Source organism: Dendrobates tinctorius, unplaced genomic scaffold (assembly GCF_039654945.1).
Source record: "Dendrobates tinctorius isolate UK_male_01 unplaced genomic scaffold, ASM3965494v1 ptg000151l, whole genome shotgun sequence".
NCBI classification, from domain to species: Eukaryota; Metazoa; Chordata; class Amphibia; order Anura; family Dendrobatidae; genus Dendrobates; species Dendrobates tinctorius.
Window position 1 is genome coordinate 6,409,757 of NW_027361818.1, and position 12,044 is coordinate 6,421,800.

General features: G+C 40.6%; 1 protein-coding gene across 1 annotated transcript in view; it reads left to right on the forward strand.

Moving 5' to 3' along the window:
• Positions 1-5,662: 5,662 nt before the first annotated feature.
• Positions 5,663-12,044, forward strand: part of LOC141049899 (extracellular calcium-sensing receptor-like) — a 57,417-nt gene continuing 51,035 nt past the window's right edge. Inside the window, exons 1-4 of the mRNA XM_073546738.1 lie at positions 5,663-5,961; positions 6,890-7,181; positions 9,104-9,925; positions 10,667-10,885. Coding sequence (XP_073402839.1) covers positions 5,663-5,961; positions 6,890-7,181; positions 9,104-9,925; positions 10,667-10,885 — 1,632 coding nt within the window. The remainder of the gene's footprint in view (positions 5,962-6,889; positions 7,182-9,103; positions 9,926-10,666; positions 10,886-12,044) is intronic.

Below are 12,044 nucleotides of genomic sequence, written 5' to 3' on the forward strand. Positions count from 1 at the left end.
GTTAACCCCTGACATGACATCACCAGACCGGGAAAGGAGAGACAAGACCAAAACCCGGTCCATGTAGTTGGGATCGCCAACCAGGTTAATTTGTATGGGGTCCACTTGACTCTCCATTGTCAGACAATATTTACAGAGAGAAGGATTTCAGAGGCTGAACCTTTTGTTCGCCGTGGAGATAACTTGCTACCAGAAGAGTCATTCAGCCATTTTCTTAGAGAACACAGGAGCATTCAGTCAGAGTCAGGAGTGAGAGGTATTGGTCAATCATTTGGCCAGCAGTTATCTAATGTATATAGAAGGCCTTCAGTGATCTGGTGCCATCTTTCATTTTACTATTTCCAATTCCATTTTTATTGAATGCCTCTTTCATAAATAAGGCTAAGAAATACATGCTGTATAGAACTAACTGATTTCTGTTAATGGAAACTTTTACTTTTTTGTTTGCTGAATCAAAAAGTCATCAGATTTCAGACTCATCTAAGGCAGTTATTACAGGGCCTACATGAAGGGCATTGGTAGCAGTCCCAGCTGGACTCTTGTGCCAGAAGGAGCCCAATGTTCACTTGGATAATGACACTTGATAGGCAGGGGGTGTCAGAAATTTTGTTTTGACACAGGAGCTTCAGGTTAGGCTTCTGCTCATAGGGTTGTCATCCAGTTTACCACAGACCATAAATTCCCTCTTTGTTCCCTCTCCCATCTACTACTGTTACATCCAGAAAAGAGCAGGTAATGAATGAAGGCAAGGCAGATAACCTATAACATTATCATTGAAAAGCAACTGCCCATCTCCACTCTCACTTCTTACTCTTCACTTCAACCACCAACCTAAAGAATTGGTACCATGTCATCCACATCCAAATGTGGACAATTAATAATGACAGATTTTTCCTAATATGTGAGATCTGAAACAATAGTTATTATGTATGGTGACAATCAGTTTGGTAGTGTGGCACCCCAGGAGTTCGGTTGCCACAGTGGCCTTGCCTCCCTCCAGTGGGGAGTGATGTCATGCCTGGAAGCAAAGAAGGAATTTCCTTATCAGGTATTTCCAGCATACAACACAGTTCCTGCTCCAGGCCAGCAGGGGGAGCTCTAAACCCGACTTGAGGGGAGCTGCTCTCTCTGGTCAGGAGGAGGAAGTTAGTGTAGGAGTTAGAGCTTGAACAGGGAAGAGAGAGGACGTACGGAGCGAAGCTGGGGACAGGCGGTACAGAGGAGCTCATCACCAGGCTTGAACGCCTGAGACCAGATGCCGGAGTCCGAGGCTGGGTGGATACTAAAGGTCCCACAGCAGAATCCAGAGGACAGAAGGCGGCAGATCCTCTGTCCCCAAATGAAACTCGATGACATAGCCTAATTTTTTTCTTCCCTTCATCTGATGTATGGCTTCTTCTCTTCATACACAACACCATTTCTATTCAAATCTGCAAGCAGCGAGACCATAGGTCTCTTATTTCTCAATGCTTAGCCCTATCTGCTAACAAACAGGAAATTGAATTGCTGTGTGCTCATGTAACTTCTCCCTTACTGGGCTAGTCCCCAACTATTAACCCTGTTTTCTGCTAACAAACTTGCTGTGTAGAAAATAAATAAAACAACATTTCAAAACATGGCAATGCATTATATGATCTCAAGATCTTCAGGGCGTATGTGGGCAGCTTTTCCACTTCATTACAATTATACTGTTAGGAGGGCTTTGTGGGGGCCATTATACTGGGTGCAGGCCATTATATAAGGTGGAGAATTGTGTTTGGGTGATCATAATGTGTATAGGGTTGTTTAGGAGTCATCATACAGTATAGAAGAGTGTAAGGGCTGTTATACTGTATGGAGGGCCATTTTACTGTATGGAGGGCTATGTCGGGGCCATCATACTGTGTTGTGATCACTGTGGAGTCATAATACTTTGTGGGGAAGCAGGTATGTAGGATCATCAAGCTGTACATATGGTGGGTACTGTCTATGAATTCATTGTGCGGGTATTATACTGAGTTTGGTGGGGACTTTTGTTGGCATCATACTTTATGGTGGCTAAGATAGGGGTATCTTAATGCGTGAGACTACCAAGGGGCTTCAATATGAGAAAAATTACTTTGTAAGGGCTGCAAATTTGTAAGGTATGCTCTTCTGTGACCCAGGCAAATATAATTTTCTTGTTTTTCTGTGGGGGGCCTAGCTAGGACTTCTGCTATGAAACCTCATGATTTCTATGTACACCCCTGGTACTTCTGTCTGACACAATAGAGCTGCTCTTAGTTGTTAGCAGATCCCAGAATCCATCTAGAATGACTCTCAGACCCTGTGGAGTTGAGATTTCGAGTTTAGCTAAGGGTACGAGCCGGGTATGTGCATACTACAACTTTTGTCGAAAAACACACAAACACAAACATTTCTATGTAAAAATAACTTGATGTGCACATGTTCATATTTTTGGGCGACTTCTAAAAGCTTCAGGTTCCCAAAGAACACAAGTGGATTAAAGAAGTGAGTGCATCATTCTTCAGGCATCTTCTGCTATGAAGATGCTCTATACTTTAAAATTGAAGTCAATGGGAATGCTGAAATCATGGCTGGACATTTTTACAAGTGTTTTAAGACCGTTTCTGCAAAAGTGCTGGAAAAAACACTAAAAAAACTCACCAGTGGTCGAAAACGTCAAAAATGAATTGCCAAGAGATAGAGAAGGTGGAAATATCAAAAGACACTGAGATACTCTAAAGGATTCAGACAAGGCTGTGATGTGACTCTGGACACAGGTAACAACAATTCTTACGACTTCTGACAGAATGAATTATGTAAGTAAAGCAGATATACCCCAACACAGTGCAGGTGAGGGTTGGACCACCAGTCATGTCTCCTCTGGAGGTCTCAATCCAGTTTAGTCTAATCGCGTTATATTTGGAGAGTTAATTAAACAATTCTTGCAAAATTGTAATATAATGTATTTATAAAATCTACAGTAACCAAGAACATTTCCATCAAATATGTCTCAATGACCCCAACTTTCTTTTGGGAATGCCTCCTATTAGGGCAACATTTTTTATACACTGCTCAAAAAAATAAAGGGAACACTCAAACAACAGAATATAACTCCAAGTAAATCCATCTTCTGTGAAATCAAACTGTCCACTTAGGAAGCAACACTGATTGACAATCAATTTCACATGTTGTTGTGCAAAAGGAATAAACAACAGATGGAAATTATTGGCAATTATCAAGACACCCTCAATAAAGGAGTGGTTCTGCAGGTGGGGACCACAGACCACATCCCACTACCAATGCTTTCTGGCTGATGTTTTGGTCAATATTGAATGTTGGTTGTGCTTTCACACTCTTGGTAGCATGAGATGGACTCTACATCCCACACAAGTGGCTCAGGTAGTGCAGCTCATCCAGGATGGCATATCAATGCGAGTTGTGGCAAGATGGTTTGCTGTGTCTGTCAGAAAAGTGTTCAGAGGCTGGAGACGCTACCAGGAGAGAGGCCAGTACACCAGGAGACATTGAGGGGGCTGTAGGAGGGCAACAACCCAGCAGCAGGAATGCTACCTCGGCCTTTATGCAAGGAGGAACAGGAGGAGCACTGCCAGAGCCCTGCAAAATGACCTCCAGCAGGCCACAAATGTGCATGTGTCTGCATAAACGGTTAGAAACCGACTCAATGAGGATGGTCTGAGTGCCCGACGTCCACAGATGGGGGTTGTGCTCACAGTCCAACACCGTTCAGGACGCTTGTTATTTGCCACAGAACACCAGGATTGGCAAATTTGCCACTGGCACCCTGTGCTCTTCACAGTTGAAAGCAGGTTCACACTGAGTACATGTAACAGACATGACAGAGTCTGGAGACACCGTGGAGAGCGATCTGCTGCCTGCAACATCCTTCAGCATGACCGGTTTGGCAGTAGGTCAGTAATGATGTGGGGTGGCATTTCTTTGGAGGGCCGCACAGCCCTCCATGTGCTCGCCAGAGGTATCCTGACTGCCATTAGGTACCCAGATGAGATCCTCAGTCCCCTTGTGAGACCATATGCTGGTACGGTTGGCTCTGGGTTCCTCCTAATGCAGGACAATTCCAGGCCTCATGTGGCTGGAGTGTGTCAGCAGTTCCTGCAAGATGAAGGCATTGAAGTTATGGACAGGCCCGCCCGTTCCCCAGACCTGAAACCGATTGAGCACATCTGGGACATTATGTCTCGCTCCATCCACCAATGTCACGTCGCACTACAGACTGTCCAGGAGTTGGCGGATGCTTTAGTCCAGTTCTTGGAGGAGATCCCTCAGGAGACCATCCGCCGCCTCATCAGGAGCATGCCCAAACATTGTAGGGAGGTCATACAGGCACGTGGAGTCCACTCACAATACTGAGCATCATTTTGACTTGTTTTTAAGGACATTACAATCCACTTTAATTTTGTGTGTGACTCCAAATCCAGGCCTCCATTGGTTAATAAATTTGATTTCCATTGATGATTTTTGTATGATTTTGTTGTCAGCACAGTCAATTTTGTACAGAACAAAGTATTCAATGAGAATATTTCATTCATTCAGATCTGGGATGTGTTATTTGAGTGTTCCCTTTATTTTTTTTTTCAGCAGTGTATTTCTTTTATTTCGGTTGGATGATTTCATTATGAGCAGGTTGTAAATTATTCTAGTATAAGATGATGACAAGTCACTTGGGATGTTTAGTGGTTTTGACAGCTTCCTTTCCAATAATTACCCTCTAGCCTCCCAGGAACAATTCACCTTTTAAGTATTTAAACCACGGATCTTCTTGCTCTCTGAGAGATGGCATTATGTGTGTGTGCTGTGTTTGTGGAATACTTTTGCACACATGACTGAGAGTAAGCTGTGCTCGATGATAGGGACTGGCTGTGTTCTCAATATGTTCTAGACTAAAATATGTTTTTTTTTGTGGGGGATTTTGTTGGGGTGAGATATTTGATTCTCAGCCACACAAAACACCCTTCAGGGATTATTTAAACTTCTGGTACTAAAAGGACATTTTACAAGTGACTGGATATAGAGACTTTCAAGGCAAAGAAGTAAAGAAGTTAAAAGGGTAAAGGGAAGGAGGTCAGGAAGAAGGGGAGAACAAAAAAAACAGGGGAAAGGAAGAGAAAGAAGAAAAAACAATAGGAGACGAGAAAGAGAGTAAGAGTAGATTAAAGAAAAGGAAGGGAGAGAACTGAATATAAGAGAAGGGGAAGAAGGAAGGACAGGAACCCTGATAAGACAAAAAGACAAAGAAAAGGAGGGCGAAAGGACGAGGAGGAAAAGGCAAGAGAAGAGTAGGAAAAGGAAAGAAGAAAAAAGAATGACAAAAGAAGCATAAGGGAGAGAAAACAAGAGGGGAGGGAGCTGAAGAAGAAAGTCAAAGCCAAGAGAAACTAAAGGGACAAAGAAGGTGAAGGAAGCAAAGAAGGTGAAGGAAAGGCTGATGGTTTCTATAAACCCATGACTTGAATGTATCTGGTTTCTCTAAGTAGATGAGATCTCTTACTGTGTGTGTGAGCCTAAGACTATTGTCTTATTCGAAGATTTTACATTATTTGAGTAGAAGAAAGGTAGAAAATAGAAGATTGTGGCTCTTTGGGTGGTCTTCTTCACCTCATCAACTTTCTAGTCCCATATCTCTATGTGAAAGTCGATCATGACGGTTTATCTAATTTTTGATCTGCAAGTTCTGAATGCAACCTTACGACATATGCAGTGGCTATATAAGATCACATCCCTGTTGCTTTGTGAGGTTTGGCTTTTATATACCTGCTCTGTGCAAATGAATGAAGGCGTGAAGTCCAATGTAGGCTGCCAGATACCTGGTGGCAATTTCAGTGGGTATCTAGGTCAGTTTGGGGACCTGGTCATAGGAGGAACATTTTCCATTCATGTGAAAAGAATTTATTCAGAAACTCATTTTACAAGCAAACCAGAAGATCTTATATGTCAACAGTAAGTCTATCGAAATCTACAAGACTTGTATTTGTTTTCATTTGGCAGTAGGTAGATATGAAGTCCAGCACTGGTGGGGAGGGCTTATTAATACCAGATATCCGATACTAGGATGTTATATGATGGTAATTGTTACAGGACACGAGGACATGGCGTCGTTCTTTAAAGTAGATAATTATGGAAGCACAATGGCCTTTGCCAATGCCCGATAAGTGAACTTTCTCTGCTGGAACCCAATAATAAAAATAATGTTGCGGGAGAGAAACCTTCTAACTTGTTCCAGTCCTATTGGAGATATGAAGCTACCTTCTCATGGGAGCAAATACCAATTCTATGTCTGCCCTTTCTCAGTTCAGAGGTAAGTTACTAGTGAAAAATAGCCGTCATTTTAATTCTTAAGAAAAGAGAATGTTACTTCAGAAGGATCTTGGTTAGGATTTGAGAGGTTGATTAGGCTTTATCCTGAGGAAGAAGTCCTGTGTGACTTTAAAACCTGTCCTAATAAAACTTTTTCAAGGAACTTCTCGATATCCTAGAATCTCCATCAGGTACACAGGTACAGACACATCTTACCTGGATCAACAATTGAGAAGGATCTATGGAGAGATTATTAATGGGGTGAATATCAGTAGTCTTGGGTGAGTGATACATTTTCCAAATGTGAAATGAACAGATGAATTGGGACAGTATTTATAAAGGCTTTTCTTACAAAATCCTAATGTATCTCTCTATCATAACTAATCGATTCCAGGTTATACCCTTGAATCAACATTTACAGCGCCAGCCTAACGTGTTTTAAAAAAGGAAGTGGGAATTGTAGATCCATAAGACCTAAGGGATGGTTAAGGAGAATAGTATGACATGTTCTACTACATAGATACAGGTATGTGCAAAAAATACCTTCAACATCTACATTTTATTCTATTAGACTTGAAGTTCGAAACTACCAGATCATGCAAGCTCTTATATTCGCTGTAGACGAGATCAATAAAAACCCAGATCTTCTTCCCAATATCACTCTGGGATTCCAGATTTATGAAATTTGCACTGTCGTGAAAAGAGTAGCAGAAGGCACCTTGTGGATGTTATCAGGAGGGGAACCAAGAGTCCCAAATTATCATTGTGGTGAAGAAAGAACACTGGCTGGGATTATTGGTGATTCTGCATCTACACGCTCAATCCTCATGGCTCAGATCTTGGGTCTATACAGATATCCGCAGGTAAGGTGAACATGGTTCTCCTTGTTTGAGGAACAGTTTATGTCCCAGAACGGTCCTTCCTGTCTAAATAAATCCTTGTCCACATATCCACATGTTCCTTTCCTTACCACGTGTTTTATCTAAGCTACTACAAATTTTTCACCTCTGTGTTTTTATCTGAATTTTCTTGAATTGGTTCACACTACTAGCAAGGGACACATGTCAGCCCACTTATACAGTATGTGAAAGTTTGGGCATCCTGAGGTAAAATTACAGTTATTGTGAACAGTTAAGCAAATAGAAGATAAAATGATCTTTAAGAGGCCTAAAGTTAAAGATGACACATTTCCTTTCTATTTTATGCAAAATATATATGCATTTTCATCTTTTACATTTTAAAAATTACGAAAAGGAAATGGGTTGATGCAAAATTTTGGGCACCTTACATTGTTAGTACCTAGCAACGCCCCCGTTTGAGACTATCACAGCTTGAAAACACTTTTTGTGTCTTATTCTTGTTTGAAGCATTTGCTTCCATTCTTCCTTGGAAAATTCTTCCAGTTCTGTGAGATTCCTGGGTTGTTTTGCATCCTCTGATATTTTGAGGTCTACCACAGAATTATCAATGATGTTTAGATCAGAGGACTGTCAGGGCCATTGTAAACCTTCATTTTGCACCTTTTGAGGTTGTCTATAGTGGATTCTGATGTGTGTTTAGGATCATTATCCATTTGTAGATGCCATCCTCTTCCTATTTTCACCTTCAGCTTTTCTACAGATGGTGTTATGTTTGCAACAAGAATTTGTTGAAATTTCGTTGAATCTATTTTTCCCTCTACCCGTGAAATGTTGCCCATACCATTTGCTGCAACCCAATTCCAACGCATGATTGATCCACACCGATGCTTAATGGTTGGCGTTTGGTTCTTTTCCTGAGATTCTGTGCCCTTTTTTCTCCACCTTTGATCATTGTGGCAAAGTGTTGTATTTTATCCTCATCGGGCCAAAGGTCATGCTTCCAAATTCATCAGGCTTGTTTATATGTTCTTTTGCAACTTTCTGACACAGAATTTTGTGGTGACGATGCAGCAGAGGTTTTCTTCTGATGACTCTTCCATGAAGGCCATATGTTCGGGTGTCTCTGAACAGTAGAATATTGTTACACAACTCCAGAGTCTGCTAAATCTTTCTGAAGGTCTTTTTCAATCAAGTGGGGCTTCTGATTTGCCTCTCTAGAAATCTTACAAGTAGCTCTCACTGCAATTTTACTTGGTCTTCCAGACCTTATCTTGACCTCCACTGTTCCTGCTAACTGTCATTTCTTAATTACATTTCAAACTGAGGAAAGGGCAACTTGAAAATGCTTTGCTATCTTCTTATAGCCTTCTTCTGCTTTGCGGGCCTACACCTTTTTCATTTTCAGAGTGCTAAGCAGCTGCTTAGAAGAACTCATGGCTGCTGTTTTTTGTCAGAAGGTTAGAGGAGGCTGGGTTTTTATAAAGCTGAGAAAGTTGCATCACCTGGCCTTTCCTACCAATGAGAGCGAACATGCCATAACCCTAACAGGCTAATTAAGGTCTGAAACCTTGGTCAAAGTTATCTGAACACACAAATTTCCAAGTTTTACATATGCCCATTTTTCTCTTTGTAATTTTTAAAATAAAAAAATGACATTATTTATCTTTTTGCCTAAAATGCAAAGGAAGTATGTCATCTTTAACTTTAGGCCTTTTAGGAATCATTTCATCTTTCACAATAATAGGGATTTTGACCTGGGGCGCCCAAAAATGCCACTGTAACAAAAAATTAGGTCTGTCAAGTCAGATTTTGCCAGTACTTCTCTCCCTATAATTGATTACATGATGTGTGCCATATCACTGTTTAAATAGTCAATATGGCCATCATATTGATCCAAAACATATTTTTCTCTCTTTTGTCTACAGATAAGTTACTTTTCCACCAGTCCGTTCCTCAGCAATAGGAACTTGTTCCATTCATTTTTCCGCACAATACCAAGTGACACGTTTCAATCTCGAGGTCTAGCTGAGCTAATCCTATACTTTGGATGGACGTGGGTTGGGTTACTGGCCACCGATAATGATTATGGTCAATCTGGCATTCAGATAGTAAAGCAAGAACTAGTCCAAGCTGGAGCTTGTGTGGCCTTCATTGAGACTATCATGACTGGACAATCCAATAGAGGTGCTCCACGTATCGTTAATGTTATCAAAGACTCATCAGCCAAGGTGGTGCTAGTCTTGTCTGCAGATTTTGATTTCATGCCTGTGGTGGAAGAATTGACCAAACAAAACATAACTGGGAAAATCTGGATAGCCAGTGAATCATGGTCAACGTCTATACTTCTTAACATAGAAGAATTCCAACCTGTCTTGATGGGCACCATAGGTTTTGCTATTCATGGCGGGCAGATGGATGGATTTGTAGAGCATCTAAACAGTTTACACCCCTCAGAGTCTCAAAATGATCAATTTTTACTTGAATTTTGGGAGGAGACATTTTCTTGCAAGTGGATGAACCTCCATACTAGAACTGATGGCATGCCAAACCAAACAATAAATGAATGTATCGGGGAGGAAAATTTTAAAAGTGTCATGGCTAATGTGGACCTCAGAATAACATTTAATGCCTACACAGCAGTTTATGCCTTTGCGTGGGCCATACATAACTTGCTGAAATGTGAACCAGGAAATGGTCCATTCCTTAATGGTACCTGTGCCAACATCTCATCCTTACGTCCTTGGCAGGTAAAGAAGCTGCGTATTTATATTTGTAGAAGAACCAACAAAATATCCAAAGCAATGGACTAAAAGGAAATACCGGACACAAAGTATTCCAATGAAATTGCCTTAACTTCACAAATGTGGCAAACAGTGGTATTGCTAAAAGACATGTGCATATTAGGAATATATTTAAGGCAATACAGAAAAAAATAAATAGAAAGGAATGTATATATAAATCCAATGCTGAGAGTGGTGGACCAGAAAAGAGTAATTGATCACAAAAAAATGAAAAAAATATTTAAGATAAATAATCAAAAAAACAGCCCCATAAAAATGATTCAAAAATTCATGTCAACGTATATCAAAAAATGATATGAAATGTATAAAAATAATAAAAGCAACAATAAATAGTGGGCCGCCATACACATATTAGACTGTCAGCCAAACATGCTGATATCAATAGGTTTAGCCAACATTAGTCTAGTGTTTTGGGTGTTTTTAGACATTTTCTGTTGGAGCACAGGAGCTTCAAGTTGTGCCTCCAGGTTATGTGTAAGCTTTAGAGACTCCAGCAGAGACTTCTGACTCAGTGGGATGGAGAATAGGTTGGATAATCCTCTCCTTATGGAGTGAGCTTGCAGTAGACAACATTTGCATGAGCTCTTCTTTATGGTACATCCTTGAAGAGAAGATGATCTCAAGCTTTAAAAATGTTACATTAGATGAATTAGATAATAAATGTATTAATCCTTTGTATTTCCTCAGCTCCTTCATTACATTAAGACTGTAGATTTTGAGACTAAAGACAAAACTCACATATTTTTTGACGATAAAGGGGATCCTCCAGCCCTCTACGACATTGTAAACTGGCAGCCGAGCTCCACTGGTTCCATGGGACAGAAGATAGTGGGAAGTTATGATTCCAGATTGCCGGAAGGAATTCGGATGGAAATTACCAATGCCGATATTATGTGGAGTACTGAGGTAGGACATTATATTCTGCACAGGTTTAATCCCAAATGCAAGTACAAGGGGTGAGGATGCGGGAGATTTGGGAAGTGGATTGTTGAGGTGCTTTACTTTCAGAGGGTTTTTGGTTTTAATTTTGGGATTAGGAAGTAGCGGTACACGTCCTGATTCTGGGGGAATTCAAAATGTTCTCCTACACCTTCCTTTGATCTTTATTGTAAAGCTAGGTATCTGATTGATCATACACAGCCTCCTGACTCCCAATCTTTTCTCTAGTAATACCCACAATTTTTAGGTATAACACATATTCCACATTTCCTTCCACCCTTTTTATCCAGCCACAAGTGCAGTTTTCAATGCAAGATCAAGTGTCCATCTTGCGATAACGTTGCAATAGAGTATAATGGCTCCTTCAGTTTCTTTGTATGTATTTTCTCTATAGCTGTTAGGCGGATAATTATCTAAATTGTTTGGCCATTTTTAAATTTATTTTAGCTCATAAATTTGGTTCACTTATTTAAATGGCATCCTAGGCACCTGCCTGTTCTGTTTATATGTTGCAACTTCACTGTCTACATCAGGGGTGGGGAACCTTTTTCCAGCCGGGGCCATTTGGACATTTCTACCATCATTCGGTGGCCACACAAAAATGATCACCTTGAAAATTACCCCGGTATATTTAGTCAAACAATTAATTACGGGAACTCACCCTTAATGTGACGGGTTCGAGCTGCTTCTCTTTGGTGCAGCTGTGATCTTAGGTGATACTGATCATGTTGTTTCTCACTGCTGCTTTTCCAGGTTTGTGTCGGCCAGGAAAGCAGTCAACTTTTTGTCATAATAAGTTTTGTAAATCATATACATCACATTAGAGACACTGGGACTACTATATATACAACACATAGGAGACGCTGAGGCAGCTGTTATACACCACATAGGAGATGATGGGACTGCTGTCTATACATCACATAGGAGGCGCTGAGACTGCTGTATCTATATCACATAGAGGACGCTGAGACAGCTGTATATACATTATATAGGAGACGCTGGGACTGCTGTACATACGTAATATAAATAATAAAGCATAAGACAATTTCTGTTGGAAATTGGCATAAATCTCACCCAAAAAAATAAATATGTAATACAAAGCAATAGGTGAAAAATAAAACATAAC